Source organism: Opisthocomus hoazin, chromosome 23, assembly GCF_030867145.1.
Source record: "Opisthocomus hoazin isolate bOpiHoa1 chromosome 23, bOpiHoa1.hap1, whole genome shotgun sequence".
Lineage (NCBI taxonomy): Eukaryota > Metazoa > Chordata > Aves > Opisthocomiformes > Opisthocomidae > Opisthocomus > Opisthocomus hoazin.
In genome coordinates this window covers 3,976,618-4,003,328 of record NC_134436.1, presented here as the reverse complement: position 1 = coordinate 4,003,328, position 26,711 = coordinate 3,976,618, and the positions used below count along the sequence as shown (strand labels likewise).

At 54.6% G+C, this 26,711-nt stretch overlaps 2 protein-coding genes across 5 annotated transcripts; both read left to right on the top strand.

The window, feature by feature from the left end:
- Positions 1-98: 98 nt before the first annotated feature.
- HARS1 (histidyl-tRNA synthetase 1) lies at positions 99-15,625 on the top strand. Of its 2 annotated transcripts, XM_075442019.1 has the most exons (14): positions 99-219; positions 1,046-1,135; positions 3,033-3,152; positions 3,322-3,417; positions 3,991-4,116; positions 6,191-6,298; positions 7,820-7,918; positions 11,003-11,096; positions 11,253-11,380; positions 11,468-11,710; positions 11,818-12,015; positions 13,029-13,145; positions 13,915-14,061; positions 15,119-15,625. In XM_075442019.1, the coding sequence occupies exons 1-14, from the start codon at positions 142-144 to the stop codon at positions 15,176-15,178; spliced, it is 1,704 nt and encodes a 567-aa protein (XP_075298134.1). In that variant the 5' UTR covers positions 99-141; the 3' UTR covers positions 15,179-15,625. The 2 variants fall into 2 exon arrangements, with proteins under 2 accessions (XP_075298134.1, XP_075298135.1); XM_075442020.1 differs by lacking the exon at positions 11,818-12,015 and having other exon boundaries at positions 102-219.
- A 485-nt stretch (positions 15,626-16,110) lies between these two features.
- Positions 16,111-20,137, top strand: DND1 (DND microRNA-mediated repression inhibitor 1). 3 transcript variants are annotated; one of them, XM_075442018.1, is made up of 4 exons: positions 16,111-16,157; positions 17,299-17,416; positions 17,527-17,988; positions 18,778-20,137. In XM_075442018.1, the coding sequence occupies exons 1-4, from the start codon at positions 16,146-16,148 to the stop codon at positions 19,242-19,244; spliced, it is 1,059 nt and encodes a 352-aa protein (XP_075298133.1). In that variant the 5' UTR covers positions 16,111-16,145; the 3' UTR covers positions 19,245-20,137. The 3 variants fall into 3 exon arrangements, with proteins under 3 accessions (XP_075298133.1, XP_075298132.1, XP_009931576.2); XM_075442017.1 differs by lacking the exon at positions 16,111-16,157 and having other exon boundaries at positions 16,262-17,416; positions 18,778-19,173; positions 19,451-20,137; XM_009933274.2 differs by lacking the exon at positions 16,111-16,157 and having other exon boundaries at positions 16,262-17,416.
- The last annotated feature ends 6,574 nt before the right edge of the window (positions 20,138-26,711 follow it).

Sequence of the window (26,711 nt, the reverse complement as noted above, 5' to 3'; positions counted from 1 at the left end):
GCCGTCCCGCCGCAGTGCGCAGGCGCGGTGGCGGAGCGGCCGCGGCAACGCGCGGGCGCCGCAGTGCGCAGGCGCGGCCGTCCCGCCGCAGTGCGCAGGCGCGGTGGCGGAGCGGCGGCACTGCGCAGGCGCGGGCCGGCAATGGCGGAGGAGGCGGCGGTGCGGGCGCAGGCGGAGGCGGTGCGGCGGCTCAAGCAGGACAAGGCCGATCCCGACGAGGTGGGGCTGGGAAGGGGTTGGCGGGGCTTCGGGTGCGGGGCTGGGAGGTTGCTGGGGGAGGAGCGGTATGACTGGAAGCGGGGTGCTGGGAGAGTGGTGTGACTAGGAGGGGGTGTACTGGTCGGGGGAGACGGAGCTGGGGCACTGGGGGTGTTGGGATCGGGAAGAGGGGTTTGGGGGGAACTGGGGGTAGTGGTGCTGGGCTGGAGAGAGGGCTACTGGGGTGTGGTTGGGGTTGTTGGGCTTAGGGGGAGGGTGCTGTGGGGAACTGGGAGTACTGGTGTGGGTGTTGCTGGGCTGGGGGTGGTGGCACTGGGAAGAGGAGTGTTAGGAAGGATGGGAGTACTGGTCTGGGCTGGAGGTGTCTGGGGAGACTGGGAGTGGAAACTGGTGATACTGATGTTAGACTGGAGGGAGGGATGCTTAGGGGTGTTGGGTTGGGAGGAGGATGCTGGAGGTTGCTGGGACTGCTGATGCTGGCGTGCACGTAGCCAGGAGCTGGGGCTGCTGTGGAGGCTGGAAGGACTGGAGGTGTGGGGAGGCAGCTGCTGAGGGTAATGGAGAGCCTGGGAGTCGGAGCATGGGGGAGGTGTTGAGGCTGCTGAGATTGGGGTGCTTGTAGCAGGAGTGGGGAGTACTGGAGAGAGGCAGGGAGTGCCCCTTGCTTGCTGTGGGAGACTGGGAATGGTGAATGTACTGAGGTTTAGGTTATTGGATGGGCTGGGGAATCTGAGTGTGCTGGGAATGCTGAAGGTCTTGGGGAAGGCCTGTGGGCTGCACGTGACAGGTAGGCTTACCCCCAGCTCCCTCCTTCTTCCCTCCCCAGATTGCAAAGGAGGTGGCGAAGCTGCTGGAGATGAAGGCACAGCTGGGGGGAGATGAGGGGAAACACAAGTTTGTGCTCAAGACCCCGAAGGTAACTCCCACCAGCACCCACTTGCCTCTATGTATGCACAACCTACTCCCATGCGCACGCACAGCACACCACCCCCACCCCCCATCACCTGTGTCTGCAAACTCTCAGCACAGACTTGCCTGGCTTTGTTTTCATTCCTGTTCCCCTTTTTGCTTTTAGCAGCAGGGGAGAGAGGGGTAAAAACATCGCTGGCAGCATCCGACCTAGATGCTCTGCTAACTTTAAGATTTTCTGGTGCTTCTGTGACAAGCCAACCACTAGCTGGCGTGGTCAGGGAATTAAATTCTCTTTTGGTCGAGCTTTATTGTAGCTGCCCAGTGCGAGAGGTCTCATGTCTGCCTGGATTGCGCTGTTTGAAGTAAGGTCATGACTTGCATCATTCTGACGAGTTTAGGGCTAGGACTCTAAGTGCTTTTGTAGCACTGGCCCCACTAGTACCTGCAGACACTGGCTGTCACGAATCGAGGATCTTCAAGCTGGTCCTGTTCCCTGTGAACGTGGACAGAGTTGATGAAACTGCTGGTAGGTTGGGTGAGCACAGAGTGCTGCAAAGTGCAACACTGCTGGTGCGAAGCTTGTTGTGGGGGAACTGCAAAGCATAAGCTAGCCAAAGAAACCCAGATGCTTGGCAGTGTTTGCCAGAAATGTTTAACATGTGTTGAAATGTGAGGAGCAAGAAAGGGCTTGTGACTTTTGGTCTTGCCTTAGTCTGTGAGAGTGGGTAATCCCATCTACCCAGCAGGTCTGGCCAGCTGCCGACACTTCTGTGTCCTTTTGCAGAAGGACCCTTCTTTCAGGGGTAGGTTTTTGGTCTCCAGGCCCCTGAGGATAGTGACTGTAAGGCAATTTATCCTAAAATTTTTTGTAGCCTGGATATTGCATCCCCAGCAGCTGACCAGAGACCAGCTGCACTTCCATGCTGTGGCATGGAGACAGTTATGAATGTTTCTCGCAAATAAAACAGGTTATGCTAATGCTGCTGACTTAGGAAATGCCTCAAAACTGTCTCTCTTGTCCATTTCCTTTCTTATATGTTTTGGTAAGTGTATGACCTGGAAAGTGGAAGGGTATTTCACTGTTTAAAGATGTGGAGAGAGGATTTTGCAGCTCTGTGAGTGCCAGGGAAGTACAGCTTGGGTTTCCAGCCTGTCTCAGCCACGTCAGTGTACTGGTGAGAGCTGCTCTTCCGTGTGCGACCTGCAGGTGGGGAGTTACGAAGTGCCTGCTCTATGCTTCCTCCTGCCTAACTGCCAGTCCCTAGAAAATAAAAGTGGGAGGTCTAGTTAATTAACAATGATTTATGTGTTGCTGAGAGCCTAAAGGCAGTCATCAAAATAATTCAGTGAATCTTAATAGTGAAGAAATTAAAATGGACCCCATCCCAGTGAACAGTGGATGGGCACTTCACAGGTATTGCACTTTGAAAACATGATTTCTCTCCATGTGTGTTTGGAAATTGTGGAGCTGCTGCTTGTTCCACAGCTTCAAAGTGTGCCTGTCCTCTGATTCCACCTCTCAGGGTGGCTCGTTGTGCTAGCGTCTGGCTAATACGCTTGAATTGGAGCTGTGGACAGATCCTAGCTGCACTGTCATCCTTGGAAGTTCTGAACTCTCCGAGAGCTGGATCTGTGTTAGGTCCTTTGTTTCCTGCATGGTGAAACTCCTGAATTGGATTTAGCTCTGCAGACCATGGCATGTCTGAGCTGTGTCCTGATTCTTGTCCAATATTCTTTGGTGCTGCTTTTTACCACCTATCCTGATATCTGGTGTCCGGACCTGATCTCTCTGGCTTTGTTAGCAATATGATAGTTTCTTCACATCACCTTACGCATCTCTCTCCACTGCATGCCTCTAACCCAATGTGTCCTTTGCTCTTCTTTTCCGTATCTCACCCCAGGGCACGCGGGACTACAGCCCCAAGCAAATGGCCATTCGTGAGAGAGTCTTCAATGCCATCATCACCTGCTTCAAGCGTCACGGAGCAGAAGTTATTGATACGCCAGTGTTTGAGCTGAAGGTGAGTGAAGACAAAGCAATTTGGCTGAGCTGATGAGGATTCTGCAGTTGAAAGTTTGCGATGCGTTGAAGGTCGAGTTTTCGTCTTCCATCTTTTTGTTTTCTGTGTGCTCTAGGGCTGATCCCGTGTCACTGAAGATGCTGTTTGTTTGTGTGTCCTTTTGTTGTAGGAAACACTGACAGGGAAATACGGCGAAGACTCGAAGCTCATATATGATCTGAAAGACCAAGGAGGAGAGCTGCTGTCCCTGCGCTACGACCTGACAGTATCCTGCCACAGCCAGTGCTGAGGGGTCTTGTCACCTTTGCTGCCCTCTTTTTGGGGCAGTGCTGTGCAGAGGGCAAGGGAGGCGGAGGGAGGACAGTCTCCTGGCTATGACCCCATACCGACAGGGAGAGCGTGAGCAGGCAGCGTGGTTCAGTGGGTGCAGAACCCTTGCTCAGTTATTTACCATACATTGCTTCTGATCGGCGAAGTAACACTTGTAAGTGGAGGTAAGGAAGATCTACATGGAGCGGGGTTTCTCCTACAGCAGCGTACCCAGGCTAGGCTGGTGCGGTACACAGCCTGCATGAGACTGACATCCAGCCTAAGGCGGTGTTAGAAGCTGCTTGTAGGGATGATTAATGGCAGCCGATGTGGACTGTGTCTTGGACAGCTAAGGAGACCTTGGGGAGCTGTGGCAAGTACAGCCATCTCTTAGCAGTTGCTTTGCCCCATGGGTGTGTGTCACACTGTGCTGGGTGTTGGGGAGATAGTGAGGACCCAGCACTGCCTGTGACTGATAACTGGGTGGGATTATCCCTCCCCGTTCCCATCCTTAACCCTACCGTCTCAGGTGCCCTTCGCTCGCTATCTGGCGATGAACAAGATCACCAACATTAAACGCTACCACATCGCTAAGGTGTACAGGCGGGACAACCCCGCCATGACCAGGGGCCGCTACAGGGAGTTCTACCAGTGTGTGAGTCTGGCCGTGCACAGGAACACTGCTGAGTGGGGCTGTAGGCTGGGGAGCGGTTGTGGGGACACAGGACCATAAAAATGTAGGACTGAAGGCTGTGTTACCCTGCAGTGACCTTCCCTGTGGCTGTGGAAAACTCAGGAGGATCCACTAATCTTAGCATGTCCTTATGGGTGTGAAAAACAGCTTGAGAGTGGGGGAGTGAGGACACAGGGTGCTGGTGTATCAGGGAACTTTGTAATACAGCCCCCAGGTGCCCCCAGTGTCTTGCCTGCTTCGCACTGTGGAGGAGGGCAACTCCTTGCCCCATCCCAAGTTCTTACCAGCCTGAGGGGAAGAATTGCTTTCTGATACCAAATCTGGCAACAGTTGAACTCCAGGGTGTGTTTGCAGGACACATGAACTGGGTGAGCCACTCAGCAGTAGCATATGGTACTTCTGTCCTGTGCTTAGTCAGCCTTTATTTCAAAGGAAGGGAAAAGCCCAGAGGCCAAATTACAGAACAGGTAAGAAAGCAATTTGCATTGTGGCTTTCTCAGACGAGTGTGGTAGCCCTGAGGAATGGCTTTGCTCCACTGTACTAACACAGTCCCCAGGGCCTCATACTGCAAACACATTCCTGTTTGGGAATATTCCTGTTTCATGATACAACCATTGTGGATTCCTTTCAGCTCCAGCTTGGTGAGTTCCCATTTCCAGACAACTGGGGGTCTTTGCCTGCTCTCTCATCTGAAAGACTGTTCCAAGATCTCACTCCTAGGATAGCTAGAAATAGTCTTCTGATATTCAGGCTAAACTTACTTCTGTCTGATAGTTTACTTTTCCTTGTGCCAGTGCAGCTCCTTAAACAGTAGTTGTCATCCCCTGGTGTGGATTCTTCCCCATTCCCAGAAGTCTTCCTCTCCTTAGGCCATGTAAATCTAGCTCTGTTACCTTCTGTCCCTGGAGACGCTTTGCTTCTTTGCTCAAACTAGTAGCTTTTTCTACATCTTTTCTTAAATATAATTCACAAGCCCTTGGTTGGTTTTTTTAGTGAGATTTCACCTGTGCCACGTACAGTGGTACTTGGACATTCCTGACTGTACCAGAGCTTGCCCAACTTCCACAGGGATTGCATCAGCCTTTCTTGCACTCAGCTGATCGGGGACTGACTGACGTGATCTCACCTCTTTCCTCCTCCATTGCCCCAGTTTATTTTGGAAGTTTGGTGAAGCCACATTGAAAGTCACCCACTTAATTAAAATTATTCTTGTACTTAAAATGTCATTGAAGACTTTGCATTTGGGGATTCGTAACTGGGAGTCGAATAAGAGGTCTCCTGTTGCTTATGTATATTATTTCTCTCTGAACATTGATGGTTTTTGCTATTTTCCAACCATGGGGTACCAGCCTATTAAAACATCTTGCTGTTGTGCTTTAGTTCTACGTGCTAGTTCATCTGGTAATCTCTGGTGAAACCCATTCAGGCTTTCTGATTTCTTTTTCTGTCTTGGCAGTTGGAACTTCGGTTTTGCATTAGTTGAAATCACTTCTGTTGTTTTTCTTCCCTGATCATTAACTTGATTGGCATGTGTATTAAAAAAAAGAATATCCTAAGAATCAAGGTGAAACATGTGGCATTTAGGTCATACCAAATAGTAGTTTTCTCCTCCCCTTCCTGGTTCCTTTGTTCTATTTATTTACTGCTGATGACCTCTCTGCTGTCTCCTTTTTGTTGTTTTTCAAGGATCTCTGTTTCAAAGTGTATCGCACAGTAAACTGCTGTGTCAGAGGCAGGGAGCAGGTCACACACTTTGAGAAACAGAATGGCTTCTCACAAACTGCATAGGCTACAACACAGTATACAAACTCCTTGCAAGGCAGTGGACACAAGACCACTGCCATCTTCAATGACAGAGGGTCATAACCCACGTCCTGTTCGCTCTGGATCCTACTGGGGAGAGCTACTGCTCCCTTATGTCCCATTTCTGTTGCTTTTTGTAAACAAAACTGCTGTTAACAGCAGAGTTGAAGCTGTGTTGTTGCAGCCACACCAGTGGTGCTGAATTGTTCACTGCCTTTTCCTGTTCCCCAGGATTTTGACATTGCTGGCCAGTTTGACCCGATGATTCCCGATGCCGAGTGCCTGAAGATTGTGCATGAGATCCTGAGTGATTTGAAGCTTGGGGACTTTCTTGTTAAGGTGAGACTGCGTGGGTTTCTCTGTGCCGTGGGGGGAAGCAGTGGTCATTGTTACTGTGGTTTTACACAGCAGCACCTGTTCCCACAGGTGGGAACACCCAGAAATACACTTCTGGGAAGTTACACTTCTGTAATGCCCAGAAGTTCATTCTGCTTCCTCACGGTGCATATGCCAAAAGGCTGGACCTCAGCTCAGACCTGCCTTTAGCTGGGAATGGAAGGATGTTTCCTGAGGTTGTAGTTAGCAGAATTTTCTCAAGCACTAACCACAGTCCCCTGCAAAACGTCCAGCAGCCAACTAACCAGGTGACTCTCATATTCACTGCCTGCAGTAAAATACAGGCTCTGGCCTGGAATCCCTGCCCTTGTCTCAACTCCCGATGTCCCCTTAGTAGGAACAACTGCTCAGCATGTGCACTGTGTTTGCAGACTCCTGCCTTCCCACCAAGTCCTTTCTGGAGCTGAGGTCTCTTCCAGAAGAAGAGTCATGCCCTCCTCTAGGCTGACCTTGCTACTTGCTTCAAAACACCTCTGTTATCTTGGTGTGGCGGCAAATGGTGCTGGGCGTGCAGGTCAGGCAGGATGGAGAAAGGTGACCAGCAGTAGGAGAGCAATGGGTAGGAGTGCCTGGTGTGCCAGAGAGTTGTGGGATCTCTGAGAGTGACCCAGAGCTGGGTTGGTGCTGGGCTCTGCAGGGGACATGAGCAGTGTGGGCCGAGTGTTGCACTCCTGACTGCAGCCCCTGCAGGGCAGGGAGGCAGCTACCTGCCCTTGAACCCATCTGGGATGAGCTGAAGAGCTGTGCACAGGAACTGCCTGTCCAGATCAAGTCCAGCCAGTGTGTATTTGCGCAGTGGTGAAAGCGGATGCCATTGAGGATGAGCTAGCACCCCCGCAATGGGGAACAGCAGACTAACCTGCCTGCAGTTATTCTTGTCTTCTGTCTGGTTAATGTCAATGTTGGAGGATTACAAACTAATTTAATTGTAGAAGTTCTCACTACTGTGGAAATGATGAATCCAGCTGCACCTTTGGCCTCAATTACCTACTAATGCAGAGCATAATTAAATGATGGCATTCACTATACTGTCAAAAAAAAAAAATTCTATAGCGAGGTTTTAACAGATGTCCCTTTGTTCTTACAGTGAGAGAGCAGGGTAACAAACTGAATTTATCTCTTCAATCCATGGTCTGTTCCTGAGCTGTTTTTACATATCCACATGAGAGGACTCATAACCCCCACAGTTTTTTCTCCTCTTTTGAGTGGAGGTGTCTGTAGCTCTACAAAGACGATGTGACAGCTCTACCCAGGCTTGGTAGGAGTCAGTTGTGCTAGCTGGCCTGCCGTGAGCAGAGAGGCAGCTTAGCTTCTCAGGAATGGGGAACAGACAGAAACTGCAAACAGCAAAAAATCTTGGCAGCCATCTGCTAGTTTCTCTTCCATGCTTAAAACTAGATAAAAGAGAAACTGGACACAGCTGAAACATCTGTTTATGTTAATGACATGCTCCCTCTCCCCCAGGTCAACGATCGGCGCATCCTTGATGGGATGTTTGCAGTTTGTGGTGTCCCAGACAGCAAGTTCCGAACGATCTGCTCCACTGTTGACAAACTGGATAAGGTACGGGCTGGATCTCTGGGCTACAACTGCTGCTGATGGAGTTTCAGTGAGTCTCTGTCCCTCTGGGTTGCTCTTCCCATGGACCATGAGAACTAGCTGGAAAATGCAGATAAACATCGAGTTGTTCTTGCTCCCTCCTTTCTCTGGAAGGGAGGCACACAGGGCACAGAAGCCACATAGCAAAACTAGATCCTATGCTTTCTTCTCCAGTATCCCAGAAGGTCCCGACAAATGGAAAGGAGGGAGGGGAAAAATGCTTTTCACATGGGAGTTTTAACATCCCAAATCTTCGCCAGCTTAAGCTGCTGCTGCTTATGAACCAGGATTGTGAAAACCTGCCTCCAGACTGGACCAGGACATTGAAAAGCCTTTTCAAATGCAGCAGGTTCAGGCAGGTGGTGTGAGGAATCACAGTTGTGTCCTGGAACTGTAGAACAGTCTAGGACCTCAAAAGATCATGTTGTCCAACCTTCACTAAAATTTCAGACGTCAGTTGCAAGGCGAGCATGACATAAACAGTAAATTCTGTGTGGTAATACAGGAGTAGAGAATTGCAATCCTAAGTGATAATCCGTAATCATAGTCTGTGAGGCAGTTAGCTTGTAGGTGTCAGGGCCGAGTGAAATGGAAATCCACAGATGAGTAGGCTGCTAAAGGTGCTGTGTTGTCCAGGACCGTATTCATAAACACTGTCCTGCAAGCTGGTGCCATCCTTGATTGGCGATGTGATGTCTAGTATCCCTGCCGAGGACGTGGAGTCTGCAGCATGTGTGTGCTGCTGGCCAGGCCGTTTCAGTGTGGTCAGTGCACCACTGGACAGCACATGCCTCTGGCTGTTTGTGGGACCCTCAGGAGATCGTGAGGGGAAGGAGAGAGACAGCAAAGAGAAGTGAGGTGGACATGCATGGACAAGGTTCCATATTTACCTTGAAGTAAAGGATTTGGAACAAGAAGGAGTAAGAGATCAGAAACGCAGACCTGAAAAATAACCTCAGCAGCACATTCCTGTCTCCTGGGCAGGGGAAGCCTGGTCTGTTTGGTGTTGTGCTGGACTGTGTGCCCCTACAGCATGTCTTCACATTCATTGTGGCTACCATCAGTGCAAGGATGTTTTGGTAGGAATAGGGCTCCTTGGGGCTTGCCTGGACTGTGCAGCATGCAAGGTGGACACACTCACAGGGACAGTGTGTTGCTCCATGCCGTAACCCATCCCACAACTCCTGGTCACTTCATTCACACCTCTGCTGATTTCATCATGTAGCACAGGTACTTTTATAAAACATGCTGTGTGTAGACATCGCTGTTTTTATGGCTGACTCGGGTTTGGTGCGATGCAGAACAGCCCCCTGTACGTGCGGCTGTTTCTGTAAGACTGTTCTGGTTTGGCTGCAGCCGACAACAAAAGCGCCACATGGCCGCCCCTCCTCCTGCCAGGGTGCAGAGGAGAACGGAAAGAAACAGGCAGAAACTGGTGGGTCGGGATAAGGGCAGTTTAACAGAACAGCAAACAAAGGGAACAGGAACAACAACGATACAGATAAGGGGAATACAGAAAACAAACCAGCAGAACAGAACCCGCAGAACAGAACCGCTCTCTCGGACCGAACCGCTGCCTGTCACCGTGCCCTCCCGAGCCACGAGAGAGTTCCCACCGCCCCACTCCCCCCCACCGGAACCCAGTGTGAGGCACATGGTATGGAATACCCTGCTCTGTTTCGCCAGGTGGGGTCAGCCCCCCCCCCCCCCCCCCCCCCCCCCCCCGCAATCCCGTGCCACTTCCTGGAGTCCGGTGAAAATTAACCCTGTCCTGGCCGAATCCAGGACAAAGACACAAAGCAAGAGGTACCCACAGGTTTGTGCTCACCAAGCTGCCTCAAAAGCACTGGGTGTTGTGAAAGTCTCTACAGGATTCAGGTCCATATGTGGCCTTTTGGGATGAGGGAAAGGTGCCAGTACACTTTTTATTTCCAGCTAATTGTCTTGACTGTAGGCCTTAGTCAGATAGATATAAGGATGCTGGAGATCAGTCTATAAATATCTCCACTGATATTAAATCTATATTAGTCCTCCACTAATAGCTAAGGGAGTGGAACCTTAAAATGAAGCACAATATGAAAACTGGTTTTTTTGCTTGGGATCTGAAGTAGAATTTGAAGGCAAATTTCTGTGTGTGTTCAGTCATGTGGGACATGCTGGTTTGTGGGATGATTGCTTAAAGGAGTGGTCCTAACCTTCCTGTGAAACTCTGTTAAACAAAGAGGTCTTGTATCTAGTCTCGTATGCTCACATTGCTTGGTTCAAGGATGAACTGTGTCTTCCTTTGGAGGCCTTGTGTGACAGTCGAGTGAAGTCAGCTGGAGGAAGGCTCACTTAAAGTCCTGTTAGAAGTGAGATCTATTGCAAAGGCATGACAGAAGAGTAGGTTCTGGGGCTGTGTATGTGTGCAAAAGCAATAGGCAGAGAGGATTAGGCTTTTTTAGAATGGGCTAATTTCCTTATTTTCATACTGAAATGCTGTGATTTATCTAAGTGCGGCTGGATGTGATCAAGACTCTGGTTGTCTTTGACCCCTTGGTCAGTGGGAAAACTGCATCTCATTCTGCTTACATTGGGTTTTTGCATCACCCAGCCATCTCCTCTCACCTTTCCAGGTGGGAGACATGACCAGCAACACTTTCTTGACTGGTGCTTATGGCTAAGTACCTAACCAGGGAAACCACAGCAGGAAGACATCTCTCGGTGCTTTTACAGTACTGATGTTTGATTCTGGCCAGAAATCAAAACCAAAGTATTTGTCCTGGGGCTTCAAGTTTTGGGGTAGCTTTGCTGACTGCAGGGTTGGGATACAAACAGACTGTGCAGAGGTACGAGAAATGGTGTTATGACCATGCTGTGAGAGCATTTGATCTGCTGCTTCTCTCATGCACCTCTTAACCATGCTGACACTGATGAGGTTCTGCCATGTAAAGGTCCGTTGAGGGCAGATATGTCTGTTCATCTGTATTGGGCAGGATCACCAGAGACCTCCCCCAGCAGAGACAACATCCCTGGAGCAGTGGCTGATGTTGTTCTCTCCCCTCGCAGATGCCCTGGGAAGAAGTGAGAAGTGAGATGGTAGGAGAGAAAGGGCTCTCTCCCGAGGCTGCGGATCGCATCGGGGAGTATGTCCAGCTTCACGGTGAGCACTGGAGGGGTCGAGCCCTTGGCCTTGCTCTTCCAGGCCAGGCAGGCAGGGCCAGTGATGGAGGGGTGCAAGGCACGTACACGGCTGGCCGGGCCCGTCATTGCGGGTGCTGCTGCACTGGCAGACGTGCAGCATGGCTCCTTCCCACAGGTGGCCTGGACCTGATCGAGCGGCTCCTCCAGGACCCCAAGCTGTCCCAGAACAAGCTGGCCAGGGAGGGGCTGGGGGACATGAAGCTGCTGTTTGAGTACCTGACGCTGTTTGGCATCGCAGGGAAGGTGAGGAGGGGGTGCTGCCCTCGTGGCCGGGCAGCCTGGGCCCCCCGAGCGCGCCCGGTGACAGGGCTTCTCCCTCCTGTCCTACAGATCTCTTTTGACCTGAGCCTGGCGCGGGGTCTGGACTATTACACAGGGGTGATCTTTGAGGCTGTCCTGCTGCAGCAGGAGAACGACCATGTGGAGGAGTCAGTCAGCATTGGGAGCGTGGCTGGAGGCGGTCGCTACGACGGGCTGGTGGGGATGTTTGATCCCAAGGGGCGGAAGGTGCCCTGTGTGGGGGTCAGCATTGGGATTGAGCGGATCTTCTCCATCCTAGAGCAGAAAGTGGAGGTAAGTGCCTTAGGTGTTCAATTAAGCATGGAGAAAGAGCAGGGATTTACATCTTCCCCACGTACCCCCAGTCCAGCAGATGCTGAAGTGAGTCTTCCTTGCCGCAGTCTTTGATGGAGAAGCCAGCCAGGCCTCTACTGTGCTCTGCAGGAGGAGTCAGAACCAGGACAGAATCTCCAATTTTCTCTGTTTTGGGAGATGATCTGTGGGGCTCCCACTGGAGACCAGACCACTTTTTCAGCAGCCCTCGGACATGGCTTGTTCAGCTGCAGCTGGAGGGGCACTTCAATTCTCAGCAGTACCAGGTACCCAGGTCAGGTGCCTTAGTGTTCCCCACTGCATTAGGCATCCATGTGACCCCATGTCCTCCTTGGCAAGGCAGCACTGCCCTGCAAGGCTGGCAGGGAGACAGCAGCCTCTTATGCCTATTCATCCTGCCCAGCACTACAGAGACCAGAGAGGGATTCGATGTCCCAGGGCAGGGAGCACAGTGCCTCGGGGGGGGGAGGGGTGTCCCAGATACCTTTTTCCTATACCCCCTGCCTCAGAGTTGCTGTGTCAATGTGTTGTCCTCCATCCCAATCAATGGGTGTTAAATAGGTCTTTGTAGGCTCTCAAAACATGGCTGCACATTTCCCTCCCCCAAAGGCCTGTTGTGTGGAGTTCTCTCTTCACAGCCAGAGACAACTGGGATTTCTAAGCAGAAACTGGATTCTTTCCCCACCACCTCCAGTCCTGGCCAGGTTTGTTCCTCTGCAGGTGACCTTTTAAAGGCTTCTCCCTTAAGTGAAAGCAGCAGCAGGAAAATGCCACTTTGAGTATCCAGCATCTGTCATAGGAGCAGGTGGCTCCTGACAGCACCAGAACATCTCGGCTCGCTGCTGTTAATCTAACCCATAGTTTCCAGCCCAGCTGTAGAGCAGGCAGCTGCTTCTGTCCAGCTTCTGCTGGGCTTGCTACTCCTGAGCTGCTTGGAGCAGATGACTGGGAGGTCCTTGGGTGTGGAGGAACAGTCTCTAGGTGGAAGCTGGCAGGGAAGCTGCTTATTCTCAGAACATCCTCCAATCTGCACGCGTCTGCAGTGCACGAGGGAGGCTGTGTTAAGCCCCCATCATGTAACTGCAAAAGATGAGCTTCTGCTTCAGGGTGGTCTGTGGAGCCTCGCTGACTCTCCTGAGTTTGTTCTTCATCCCACTGAGTGTGATCCTCTTCACTGCTAAATTGGTGGGCCTTGGGTGGGTGGGGACCCGCCCTACTCCTAGGGTCTCAGGTACCTCTGTATGTTCATGGCATTTTTTGAGTCTTGTCCCCTCTTAAGGCCTCTGAGGAAAAGATCAGGACAACAGAAACACAGGTGCTGGTGGCCTCTGCCCAAAAGAAGCTCCTTGAAGAGCGTCTGAAGCTCATCTCCGAGCTGTGGGATGCTGGAATCAAGGTATGACCAGGTGATGGCAAAGTCAGGAGCTGCGTGGTCCACTCTCTGTGCCAGAAATGGACCAGATCTGGCTTTGTTTTGGGAGGAAGGAGTCACAGGGAGAAGATGGACAGCAGACTGCTCCTGAATGGAGCCTGCCTATTCTCGGTGTCCCAAATCCGGTGTGCTCCAGGAAGGGCTGGGCAGCATGACTTGGTTAGCCCTGTTAGACTGCCGGGGCTGCTCTGTGTCTGTTACCTTCGGACAGATTCCCAAAGCAGGCAACGCTCCAGCTCCTCCTGCACGGCAGCTGGGATACCATGCTGCTTCCAACAAAAAGCAAAAAAACTGTGGAGCCTCGCAAGGAGGGGAGAGTGAGGCCAGGGAGGAGCCTGGGCTGTTTTCCGCAGGCTGAAGGCACGCTGTGTGGCAGGGCCCTGCTCCCTGCCTGCAGACTTCCTTCATGGCTGAGTGGAGGAGAATGCCTGGGCACTCTGCCGGGCTCCTGACCCTGTTAGGGACACCACAGGTGTCAGCCCTGGTCTGACACAGACTAGAGCCAATGACCTGGTGTTTTCTCAGGATAAGCAGTGTCCTGTGAGTACTGTTGAGCTGTGTTGCACTACTTATTAGCTGTAATGCTCAGCCTTCTCCATTAGTTGGTCTTCCCCCCCACATACCCATGCTCACCAGACAGCAATGTGCAGACTGGCCCAGCAGTGCCTGGTTGGGGAGGTGCGGCGAAACAGGCCAGTGCGGATTGCGATGTTGTGCTCTGGTTCTCTTCCAGGCAGAAGTGCTGTACAAGAAGAACCCCAAGCTGCTGAATCAGCTGCAGTACTGCGAGGACACGGGCATCCCCCTTGTAGCCATCGTGGGTGAGCAGGAGCTCAAGGATGGAGTCGTAAAGCTGCGGGTCGTGGCAACCAGGGAGGAGGTGAGGCCCATGGTAGCTTGGCGTGAGGGGAAAGGCTGCTTGACCCTTCATCTCAGCTAGGCCAGCCCTCCAGACCCACCATCCGTACGCTGCTGTGCAGCGGTGCCCTCAGGTTGTACATGGCAATGTGGCTTTGCTGGCCCATATTTTGAGCGTAGTGCCCAAAGGAGAGATCAGAGGAGTAAGGCACTTCCCCATGATGTGAAAAGACTCCAAGTCTTATTAGAGCTGCTTATGCAGAAGGTGCAGAGAGGGGAAAGGCTCTCCACATGCAAAAGGCAGAGGGGTGCGATCCAGGGCCAGCAGACTGGAGGTGAGGGCTTTTCACTGGTAGTGGCGGATTGTGGGTGCCATTTTGGAGACTGGCTGAGGTGAGTTTCCTCACCCCCTCTTGACTTGCTGTGGAGCATATGCCCTGGTGTCAGTTTGCCACCAACCCCCCTCTAACAGGATTTTATACACTAGCTTCCTCATCAGATCTTTTCAAGCAGTCGTCTCTCCAGGGACTTCTGTAACACCCCACAGTCCAGTTCCTCGCCCCATGCAGTTTCCTGGAGCCATGGAGCTCTGATGTCTCCAGCTCTGGAGAGTCTCCCATCACGTGGCCTCCTTGAACTCCCAGCTGTTCCTCAGTTCGGGAGCTTGGAGCATGGGTGGGCAACTCAATGGGCTGTATGGCTGCTCATACTTTCAGTCCAGGGCCTGGGACCATTGCTGAAGGTCCTGGAGGTGCTCTGTTGCAACAAGTGGCACCAGTGCTCATTTGTGCACTGGTCTTGGCTTTGGAACCAGTAGGAAAGACTCGGAAGAGCGTTGCTTTCATGGTCACTGGGCAGGAGAGGGCTCGGCAGGGTTTCAGGCGGGTGCTTGCTCTCACAGGTTGAGCTCTGCCTGTGCTGCAGCCTGCTCGATCCCCGTAGAGGTACTGGTGACAGCACCACGGTGTGATCTCCCAAGACACAGGGCCATGAATGCGACGCAGGCCAGCCCTCTGGGATCGGAGAAGGTCAAGCTGCGTGTGTTGTATTGAAGCAACTTTGTGCTTCCCTCTGTGTAGGTCAATGTTCGCAGGGAGAGCCTGGTTGAGGAGATCAGGACGCGAACGAGCCAGCCTTAAACCCCTTCTGGACACGTCTAAGTGTTTGTTGGATTCTGGCTGACATTTCCTCCTGTAAATGCCTTCGCCAGGCCACGCAGCAGTGGGTGCGGGATCGGGGGGGCCTTTGGAAGCTGCATTCGTTCTTGTCTTGTGCCCTCTCTTTCCCAGCGGGAGCACAGATGCTGCCCCGTCCCTTGTGATATGCCCTGGCCCTCAAGTATGTCGCTGGAAAGATGTTTTCCAAGTGGCTCTGGCAAGCGCTGGCCTTCTGTCTGCTGTCGCTGCGGCGAACACGGAGCCTCGTGCTGCCAGCAGACCCCGGGGTCTTGGCTGCAGCTTCTTGTTCCCGTCGCTTTGAATAAACATCCCGCCTCATTTCTCTGCTCTGGCTGCAGGGAGGTGACCTTAGCCCGAGCAAAAGGTAAAGGCGCTGCTCCCAGAAACTTAATAAATCTGTCTCTCCCACTCTGTGGCTCCCATCCTTCCTTTCCCCTTGGGGTCGGGATTTACCTACGTGCCTGGCTGAGCCAGCGCTGGCTTCTAAATGTCACGGTGGATGTTCCTTCAGCCGCCACGCTCTCTCCTCGTCTCCGGATCCTCCTGCTGCCACCCCCTGCGCCATGTGCAGAGCAAGGCCCCCCCTGCCAGCCAGGCCCCAGCTCCCCAAGCAGCCCCGTGCGGGCTCCCTGTGCCCCGGCGAAGCGGGTGCCTCGGGGTGCCCCCAGGCCTCTGCTCAGTCCCTTCTGCAAACCGGGTGGGTTTTTCCGTACCCCCCACTCGGGCTCCCCGCCTGGGAAGGCCGCGGGCCCGGCGCCGTGCGGCTTCGCTGCTGCGCAGTGGGCGCTGCCGGCCTGTCCCGCCCCGCTCACGGGCCCGGCCCCGCCCGGGGCGGAGCGGCCGCGGCGTGGGGGGCGGAGCGGCGGCGCTGGAACCTTCCAGAGCCCCGAGCAGGCGCCGAGGAGGAGCCGGCCGAGCAGCAGCGGCGATGGAGGCGCAGGTGGGCGGCACGGGGGGCACGGCCCTGCCGGGCGCGGGGAGCTCCGGTGCGGGGCACGGCTCGGCTCCGTGCGTCCCTTCTCGGGGTGGGGGGGGTCTCTCGGGGAGCCCCCGGGCCCGTCGGGTGGGGACCGGAGCCCCCGAGACCCGCTGCGGAGCGCGCCGGTCCGCAGCCCGGGGCCGCCCCCATCCCGCCCCTTCCCCCCCGGTGAGCTGGCGCTGGCGGCCCCGCAGCCCCGTGGAGGCCGTGGGGGTGGTAAGAGCGCCCTTAGCACCTAAGTCGGCGGGGGAAGAGCCGGGTCCGGCCTCTGCCGTGGGCGCGGGCACCTCCCCGGGCTGGTGCCCGGTGCTGGGACCCGGCCCCGGGAGCGGCGGGCCCGTGGCAGGAGGCTTTGCGGTGTGCGCGGCTGGTCTTTCTTCTCCCTCCCAGCAGAGATTTCCCTCATGTGGGTCCCCACCTTCACCCCACGGTGTTTTCTGATCTTCAGGAAAGATGAAATCCCTTGGAGATAGCAAGGGGCTACCGCCCGGTGACCCATCTGGGGGTATGCGAGGTGAAGGCGCAGCCAGACTGCGCTTTAGCCTGAGCTAGGATGGCTTTAATCCCACTCAGCGTATGGTTTCAGAGGCCCTAATGAGACTTTGCAGTACTTGATAAGCTAAAACCTGCTGATGTTTCCACAAGCCTGCTGGTGTCTCCAGACCCTCCTCGATGTCCTCAGAAACCTGAGGAGATGCTGGTAGAAGAAGAGAGTAGGCTGTCTTGGGGTCCCAGCCTGCCTGGGATTTCATGATGTGATGGGTCATCTTGGCTCTGTGCTCCAACCCCTCTTGCAGCACCAGCCAGCTGCCTGTGTCTTGGCTTTCAAAGCCCTTGCAGGCATCCATAGAGGAACTGTTGGTGTCTTTGTGCTCTACTAAAGTTGCTGGACTTAGTCATGTGGAGCAGGGTAGGGGCAGTCCTTTAGATGTGCAGTCTTGGGAGGCTCCTCAGGTTTCCTGAGGGCAGAGAGGTTCAACGTATGCTCCTCCGCGTGCTGGCTGATGCTACCTTGCAAATGCTTCGTGAGGTTGAGATGCTGCCAGTTTGGAAGTTGGAAACTCTTTGCCCAGACAAGCACCAATGTCATCTCACTCCTCAGACATGGACCAACAGCATCAACCAGGCCAATAAGATGGCCCTGCTCGCCTGGGCAAAAGAAACCGGCATCGACCTGGTGCAGATCAATGGCCAGAGGCGGTATGGTGGCCCCCCACCAGGTAGGTGAGAAGAGCATCTCTGCCCTGTTGTGCACTAGGAGCGTGGCCCGGAGGGTGCCTCGTGGGCATGGAGGTGAGGTAGGTCTCACTGTGTCACTGTGTGTTTTCAGGCTGGGTGGGCGATCCTCCGCCGGCTGGCACAGAGGTGTTCATCGGGAAGCTGCCGCAGGACGTGTATGAGAACACGCTGATCCCACTCTTCCAGAGCGTGGGCAAGCTCTACGAGTTTCGCCTCATGATGACCTTCAGTGGGCTCAACCGGGGTTTTGCTTATGCCAAGTACAGCAGCCGGCGCAGTGCCAAGGAGGCAATCGCTGCCTTCAACAACTTTGAGGTGCAGGAGGGCTGCGCCATCGTGGTGTGCAAGAGCACGGAGAAGTGTGAGCTGAGTGTGGATGGCCTGGCCACCTCGGTGAGCCGGCGGGAGCTGGAGGCTGTGCTACAGCAGGTCACGGAGGGGGTCCTCAGTGTCAGCCTGTACACCAGCCCCTGCCAGAAACAGGCCCAGCTCGCTGTGCTGAAGTACAGCTCGCACCAGGCTGCTGCCATGGCCAAGAAAACCCTGATGGAAGGTAAGTGGGGTGCTGGAGTCCTGTGGGATGCTGCTTGGGCTAGTCTTCCCAGTGTCTTTAAGCAATGGCTGATCCCATCTCCAGGCTCAGCTGCGGGGTGACCTCAGCCTTGAGACATCCTGTATTCCCTGGGAGGCTAGCTGTTCTCACTGGGACTGATCCCTGGCAGTCCTTGTGCAGGCCTAGTGGTGGTGGGGTAAAGGGATCGTTAGAGGTCTTCAGGAAGATGCCTCCTCAGAGCAGGAGTATCACCCATACTACTCCAGGGCATCCAGAGCTGTGACCAAGTTATTAAACCCTCCCAGTGGAGATGCCCTACTCCTCAGTGCCCTGTCCCGTGATGGCACTACACTCCAATGGGACGCATTTCCCAGACATCCAACTGGAACCTCCAGAGTCCTGGTTTGTACCCATTTCTGCCTCAGCTGGGAATCACAGAGTCATAGGTTGGAAAAGACCTCTGAGATCATCAAGTCCAACTGTCACCACCATGCCTACTAAAAGCATTTGGCTTTGATGTCTTCACACCTGTCCGTAAAGGCAGGCTGCCCCTGATACCCCTTGAGCCCACCTTGGTAGCAAAAGGAGACGGAGAAGCAACTGCCCTGCAACTACATGAAGGGTCACAGAAGCAGGGGAGAGGATCCTGTACAGTTCGTACACTGTGGGTCAGTGCCAAACCACCCTTGGGAGTCACTGCGCCAGATGCTGGGGGAGAGGATGGGGTGGGGTGATACTGGAGGGCTGGTGCAAGAGTGTCTCCTGCCAGCTGCTGCTGGTCTCTCCTAGGGAACATGAGGCTTGGCGGGGTGGAGATAAAGGTGGAATGGCTGAACCCTGATCTGAAGCAGAAACTACAGTCGTCCGAGAAGCCATCATCCAGCCGGGTGCAAGGGGGCAAGTGCCTGGGAGTCCCCAAGCAGGTGCCCCGGTCTCCTGTGCTGTGCAACGTGCTGGACCGCCTGAATGTCCTGTGCCAGAGGCAGTACCTGGGGACGCCCCTGTTCCTCACCAAGTGCGTCCAGGCAAACCCCAATGGGTGGCTGCGGTTCTGGTGGCAGGTGGTGATCCCAGGGTGCCCTGTGCCCTTCAGTGGGTTCATGTGGGTCCGGCAGGATGGGGCAGGCAGGAGCGGTCATGAGGAGGTGAAGGTCGCAGTGGCACTGCAGGTTCTCCAGATGCTGGGTGAGTCCTTGTGTGGTGTCGGTGCCAAACCCCTCCCTTTCCCAAAGTCGGAGCAGCTGCTGGGTGTGTGAAGCTGTGGTGCTTCTAGTACGGTGGGGGGGCCCAGCCTGACAGGCAGGGCTGAAACACTGTCACCCCCCCGCCAAATGTGATCCCAGTGGTTCTGAGCGCCGGGTGGGATTCCTGGTTGGAAGCAGAGGATGCAAAGGGGAAGGGGTTTTGGGGTGCCACTCCCGGCAGCACTGCACAGATGCTGATGCTTTCCTCTCCTCTGCAGGATGTCAGCTGACATAGGCAGCCGTTCTGCCCGAACCACAAGTTGAACCTAAGCCACCAGCCTTGGTGACGCTGGCCACAGGAGTGGTGGGCAAGCCCCGCTGGGGACCTGGTCCTATCCCAGCTTTGCTTTGAGTTTGTTTGGGTTTGTTTTGGGAGCCGGATCTGGAGTATGGGGCTGCTGGCCTGGTTTGTGACAGCTGCCCTGTCCCCGGCTGGCCCTTGGGAATGGTTCTGGTTTTTGGGGATGTAGGTTTACCTGCCCAGTTTGGCTTTTTTTAAGTTGGTGTGTGTTGATCTGCTGTGGTGGAGGGGCCCAGTGCAGGTCTTGGGAGGAGAAGCAGCTGCTTGGAGAGACTGCCAGCATTGGCTGGGGAGGCAGAGGGGACCTTGGGGGCTTCCTGGGCTCACCGGGGGTCATGCATGTCCTCAGCTGGCGTGCCTGGTTCCTGAGGAATGGCCTCCAGTGAGGACAGGGCTGTACACAGGGACTTTCCTGGTGAACAGGGGATGTCCCGTGGGCTGGTGAAGCTGCTTTTTAACTAGAGGAGTGTCTGTGGGCTCTGGAAGACGCAGGGCTGTGTGTGCCGTGGGGAAGCAGCCATGGGATTACCGGCTGTCTATGAATGATTCCTCGGCACCAGGAGGTCTGGCTGCATGCTGTTCACTTTGTATTAAAGTAGCCTGGAAAGCACTGGCTGTGTCATATGGTCGTTTGCTCCCACATCCTCAGCTCCCTGCCTGGCCAACGCCATCTTGGCGCTCTCCCCCCACACCAGGAAGCCTGTCTTCTCCAGCAGCAGGAGAAGGGAGGCATGGGACTTGGATCCATCCTGTAGCCTCCAGGCTCAGGAGCTGCAACCTGCTGCGCCCCAGAAAGCAGCGTTTGCTGCTGTGGGAAGGAGCAGCCCCTGGTACCCAGAGCTTTGTGGACCCAGCTTCTCACTGAGGTATCTGAGTGCCTTTCAGTGTGCCCCCGGCTCCTTCAAGCACCTCTTGATGAGCCCCTCAGAGGGCATTCAGTGCCTTTGGGTGCACCTCTGGGACAGTGCAGTGCCTTTCTGCTCTTCTCTGGGACCTCCAAGTGCCTTTCAGTGTGTGCAGTGGTCTACAAGTGGTTTCTGATGAGCACCATGGGCTTCCACGTGTGTTTCAGGGCACACTTGGGTGCCTCCAAGTACATAGCTCTGATAGTCCCTTGTGTGCAAAGGACACTGGTGCCTTGCTCTTAGCTGCTGGTGGCCTCCAAGGGCCTTACTGTGCTCACCACGGTCCACAGTGCATTTTGGTGCACCTAAGGGGACTCCATGTGTCTCTGTGTTGTCAAGGTGCCTTGCAGTACACCACCGGGGGACTCCGAAGTGCCTTCACATGTCCTTCAAAGACCATTCTGTGCTCAACACCAGTCAACCAGTGCCTTTTGAAGTGCCCCAAAGGCCTCCCATAAGCAATAGGATGTGGCCCATGGGCTCGTAAGTCCATTTGGTGCACCTTGCATAGCCGTGTGCACCTATCTCTGTTTCCCAGAGCTCTAACACTACCTTCTGAAGCACATCTGGATCCTCCAGCTCCCTTTGGCAGCACCCAAGTGACATCTTTGTTCCTTTTAGATGTGCACAGGATGAATCTTCCAAGAGAGCGGGGCTGGAAGAAAGGTCACCCCAGCTTGCAAAGCAGAAGAGTGTTTTTATCAGGACAGTCTGGAATGAAACATGAGCCTGGCCTCAGTGAGCACCCTGGAGAGAATGACACCACCACCCCCCTCACTGGGAAGCCCACCCCCCTTCATCCATGGTCAGCAGCACCCACCGCATACAGATACACCAGCTCTTCATGACTACCGTAAGATGTATATACAGAAACATAGCTTCATTTTCTTCATGGGAGGAGCCTGGACATACAGCTGGATGATGGTGCTGGTGTTGGGGAAGGGGCAGTGCTGCCCAATCCTCTTGCTGATGGTTTCCACCTGAAGCACAAGCCACCAAGAACCTGGGGGCACCAGCATGGCTCAATAGATACACTCATAGCCCAGCTCCTGTAAAAACACCTGAGGGGAGCTGCCAAGGGTCAGAATCCAGGCTGAGTGCAGCGCTGGACCACAGAGGCCAAGGGGCTCTATCAAGAGGAAATCCCAGTGGCAGTCGGTGTAGAGGTAATTGTGAGGCAGAGACTCCTTGGGGTAGATGAGCGCTAAAGGGTGAGGAACAGGGGAGGGGAACAAGCAGAGCTGATGTCCAAGAGGACTAGCCCCAAGGCTATCACGGCCAAGGCTGGAGCATCTTACCTTGAAGATGTTGATGTGCAGATGTACCAGTGCAGATGACAATGGCATTAATATTGACACAGGTCTCGTAGGGGTCTGAAGCAATGGAGGCCAGGCCTAGCAAGGTCTCAGGAGGAGAGCATCCAGGAGATCTTCAGTGCCAACACCAGGTCCAACATGTCCTTCTAGGTGCAGCAAGGGTGGGCAACGGAGAGCAGGCAAGATGGCAACCAGCACAGTCACAGCAGGATGGTGCTCCCAAGGACACAACTGCCATGCCAGGAATGGCACCGGCGACCTGCTCTGAGCTTTGTTGCTGGGGACCACCAGTGGCTTGTGGTCCTGGCCACCCCAGGTGTGCACTGGCCCTACCGCTCAGCTGAGTTGGTGGAGTGGGACTAAAACCCATGCAGGTCCTGCATGATCTGCTCATTGTTTACCCTGAGGCCGTAGATGTTGATCCAGTACTTGCTGATGGGGATGCTGGATGACTCCGTGGGCCAAGAAGGAAAAGAGAGTTCTGTTGGGTCCCTGCGTGTAAATAATCTTCCTGCTGCTGCGCTGAGGTGGAGCTGTGGAGATCAGGCCGCATATCAGGTACGTGGCTGAAGAACAACTGTAGGCAGGGGAACAGCCCAGCTTGACTTTCTCCCCACCTCTGCCCAGTCAGTACCTTGTATTTGGAAGGTGAAGCCCAGCAGCATGAGCTTCTTGCCTGTGATGGTACTGAAGCAGCAGGCAATGAAGCGGCAGTACTGGCACTCAAGGACATGGCAGGAGGTGCAGCAGCAGGTCAGGCCAGCAGCTGAGCTGCCAGTACTGAGCCGCCTCCAGCAGGTTCAGAGCCTCAGAGAGAGACCAGGTTGAGGACATCCTTCTGGAGACAGCTGCCCCCCAGACCTGCTCTGGCAGAGCACTGCAGCCAGGCAGTGCAAGCTGGGGACACCATGAGTTCCCTTAGGGATGGTGACACTGCAAGCCTCCCCCTCCACACCCAGCATCCAGAGGCAGGTGACAAGCTGGAACCAGACAGAACAAGCACAGGGGCAACCAGGGAAGATAGAGAACAAACAAGTTGCCAGGTAGATCTCTCACAGAATCACAGAATAGTTTGGGTTGCAAGGGACCTTTGAAGTTCATCTAGTCTAACCCCCTGCAATGAGCAGGGACAGCTTCGATTAGATCAGGTTGCCCAGAGCCCCATCCAACCTGACCTTGAATGCTTCCAGGGATGGGACATCTGCCACCTCTCTGGGCAACCTGTTCCAGTGTTTCATCACCCTCATTGCAAAAAATTAGTTCCTTGTATCTAGTCTAAATCTGCCCTCTTTTAGTTTAAAACCATTGCCCCTTGTCCTATCGCTACAGGCCCTGCTAAGTAGATTATCCCCATCTTTCCTACAGGCCTCCTTTAAGTATTGAAAGGCTGCAATAAGGTCTCCTCACAGCCTTCTCTTCTCCAGGCTGAACAGCCCCCACCCTCTCAGCCTTTCCTCAAGGGAGAGGTGTTCCATCCCTGTGATCATCTTTGTGGCCCTCCTCTGGACCCGCTCCAGCAGCTCCGTGTCCTGCTTATGTTGGGGTCTCCAGAGCTGGATGCAGGACTCCCAGCGGGGTCTGGTCAGAATGGAGCAGAAGGGCAGAATCCGCGCACTCAGCCTGCTGCACACATTTCTTCCAATGCAGCCTAGGATACGATTGGCTGCCTGCGCTGTGAGCACACGTTGTCGGCTCATGTCCAGCTTTTCACCCACCAGTACCTCCAAGTCCTCCTCCACAGGGCTCGTCTCAATCCCTTCGACCCCCATCCTGTGTTGATCCTGGGGGTTTCCCCAACCCAGGTACAGGGCCTTGCACTTAGCCTTGTTGAACATCATAAATTTCATGTGGGTCCACTTCTCGAGCTTGTCCACATCCCTCTGAATGGCATCCTGTCTCTCAGGTGTGTCAACTGTATCACTCAGCTTGGTGTCATCTTCAGACTTGCTGATGGTGCACGCAATCCCACTGTCTACATCACTGATGAAGATATTAAACAGTATTGGTCCCCATATGGGCCCCTGAGAGATGCCAGTCATCACTGATCTCCATCTGGGCATTGAGCCATTGACCACTACCCTTTGGATGCAACCATCCAGCCAATTCCTCATCCACCAAACAGTCCACCCATCAAATCCATATCTCTGCAATTTAGAGAGAGAAGGATGTTACGGGGGACCATGATACCCGTAAATGTAAAATTTCCACTTACTAGAGTGATTGTAATTAACCTAAAGTAGATCCTTGCTGTTTTGAGAAGACAGGAAAGCTCTAAGATAAAGAGGCTCCTAAATAACGCTGCTTCGACAAACTTAACTTGTTGTTTTGGGGGGACAGGAAAGCTCTAAGATAGAGAGACTCCTAAATAATGTTACTTGGACAGCTCGGCCTTGGGAGGGCAGATGCACCAAGCTAAAGAGATAAAGAGGCACCAAGAGGGCAACAAGACCGAAGCAAAACAACCTGGAAGGACACTGTATATATGATCTTAGAACTGAGTTTGCACAGAAACAAAGGTCAACCAGCAGACACTGTGATGAAGAGTATAAGCCTTCATCTTAAGACCCCCCCCCCCCCAAGACCACTCAAGGACGCTAACAGACATGCGTGAAAGACATTAACATGTGCTAATTAGTTCTCGGAAAACTCATGAATATGCTAAGCTTTTCTCAGAAATACAATGAATATGTATATTGTGATTGTATTTAACCTGAAATGACAGGGTGTTTGGCACACACATTTGGAGGAGAGATCCCCCTTGTGCCCGGCGCCATAATAAAGAATGCCTGCTTAACAGCCTTACGACTATTGAGTTTTCAGCTCCGGCTTTTCACGGCATCAACTGCGTCAAAAGCCTTACAGAAGTCCGGATAGATGATGTCTGTAGCTCTTCCCTTGTCCACTGATGCAGTCACTCCATCACAGAAGACAAGGTTGGTTAGGCAAATGGTCCCATCAGGCTAAATGGTGTCCCAGCCTGGATACTGGTGTGGAACGGAGACCTTCCTTGTGCTTCCCAGGACAGAGCTGCAGGAACAGCCTGAGCATTGCACTGTGAGCCCCAGAGGGGACACTGATGGGCACAGAGGGTGCAGGACCCAGCCATGCTGCCCTTGAGGGATCATTTGCTGATGTTCTGATCTGTGCTGATGACATGGGCCGCTTTATCCATGTTGGCCCCAGTCACCTCACCCAGGGTGCTGATGGAGTGGGTGCTGCTGGTCCTCTGAGCCAGGAATGAGATGGCAGCCTGGGCAAGGGCAATGTGTGGGACCCTCAACTACATCTCCTGTGCCAGCTGTAGGATGGGAGCACTTACCAGCTTGGTGAGCCCTGAGGACCACACCTTGGGTTTTGAGCACCCAGTGCAAATAGGTGATGTGCAGGGTTTCGATGGCTTTGTGGTCTGCAGGCATCTCATTGCCACCAAGGAGGACACAGTCAGGGGTCTTCAGGTTGCAGGTGGCCATGCCTTCAGCCAGGACCTCAACAGGACACGGGGGCGCACGAGATGGCATGCGATGTTGCAGCCTTGCCTGCCCTTCTCCTTGTCCATGCTGTCCATCAGCTGCCATTGAGAGGTGGGCCACCCCCTGCCACCCCCTAGCCTAGCCTGTGGTCTCCCGGAGTCCCTGCCCCCTGATGGCACTGGGACAGGTTGGACTTGGTGTTGAAGAGCTGCTGGATGCTTTCAGCTGCTCGCACCAGCACTGTGTTCTTCTCCAAGTTGGTCAACCACGTGGCCCTTGCTGGGTCGAGAACGTTGATGCCACTGAGGGCTGGGCTGCAAGGGGAGAGGGCAGGGTTCGGCCCCTGGGCAGGAGAGCTGGGTGCTGGCAGTGACACCCTTGCTGCACCTGGAGCCTTGCTTACCTGGCGATGCCCAACAGCTGGGCACATCTGGCTCCCCAGCCCAAGGTACTGTTGAAGGCAGTGCGTGGGGTAGCTGGTGGCTGCGGGGAGAGCAGCGCATCTGGCCAGGGCCACTCCATGGATGCAGATGTCACTCAGCCCACAGGCTCTCCTGCGGCAGGGGAAGGTGGTGACGGTCCCCTGTCCCAGGCCATGCTGCTCACAGCCTTCCCCCGGCCACCAGCCACCCTGCTGGGCAGGGACCAGCTGGACCCCTTGTTCTGCCCAGGGCCAGGCCACCCAGCAGCCCAAGGGAGAAAACCCCAGGCCCCCTCGTAAAACCAGCTACAAGTTGTGATGGCTGGGCACAGGGTGCTGTCCCCAGGTCCACCACCATCCCCCTGTCCCCAGCACCCCGCAGGCAGGTGCCAGGGACGCCAGGGCAGTGGGGGTGAGCCAAACCACCGGGACAAGACACTAGGAGCTGAAAGGCACTGGGTTTATTTTCAAGGATTTAATTGACAGACCTGCTGGGACAGTGGTGCAGGCACAGCAGGGCCAGGCAGGCCCTCAAGAAAGGGACGGCCCAGGCCAGGCTCCCCAGGACCCCATGACAACCCCGCCCACCCCAGGACCCCCAAGTATAACACCAAACCCCACCCTTAGCCACCCCCACCCCACCAGGGACCCACAGCCATGTCTGCCCCCCCCCCCAGGACTCCCCCTGTCTCAGAGCCACCCTTCTCCCCATCCGCAAGGGACCCTCAGTCAGGACCACCCCACCCCCAACCCCTCCACCGGGGACCCTCAGCCACATCCCCCCCATCCCTGGACCCCTCCCCATCCCAGGGGCCCTCAGCACGACACCCCCAGTCCCCCTCACCACGGACCCCCAGCCAACTCCTCCCCACCAAGGACCCCCCCACATCCCAGGAACCCCCCTCCAGGCCCCCCCAACTCAGAGACACCCCCCCTCTCCCTGGACCCTCAGCCACACGGTCCCCAACCTCCCCCGCATGCCGGGGCCACCCCCGGACTCCTCCGTCCCGCTGACCGCCACTTACGAAGCACCCCCACCACACTCCCCCCCCCCCCCCCAGCACCC

Excerpts from the sequence above, each read along its gene's own strand:
- HARS1 (XM_075442019.1), top strand. The coding sequence starts at position 142 with ATGGCGGAGGAGGCGGCGGTGCGGGCGCAGGCGGAGGCGGTGCGGCGG. Across the intron at positions 11,711-11,817 it reads TCCTAGAGCAGAAAGTGGAG|TCTTTGATGGAGAAGCCAGC; the intron begins GTAAGTGCCTTA and ends TCCTTGCCGCAG. Across the intron at positions 13,146-13,914 it reads TGTGGGATGCTGGAATCAAG|GCAGAAGTGCTGTACAAGAA; the intron begins GTATGACCAGGT and ends GTTCTCTTCCAG.
- DND1 (XM_009933274.2), top strand. The coding sequence starts at position 17,125 with ATGTGCAGTCTTGGGAGGCTCCTCAGGTTTCCTGAGGGCAGAGAGGTT. Across the intron at positions 17,417-17,526 it reads GTATGGTGGCCCCCCACCAG|GCTGGGTGGGCGATCCTCCG; the intron begins GTAGGTGAGAAG and ends GTGTGTTTTCAG. Across the intron at positions 17,989-18,777 it reads CAAGAAAACCCTGATGGAAG|GGAACATGAGGCTTGGCGGG; the intron begins GTAAGTGGGGTG and ends GGTCTCTCCTAG.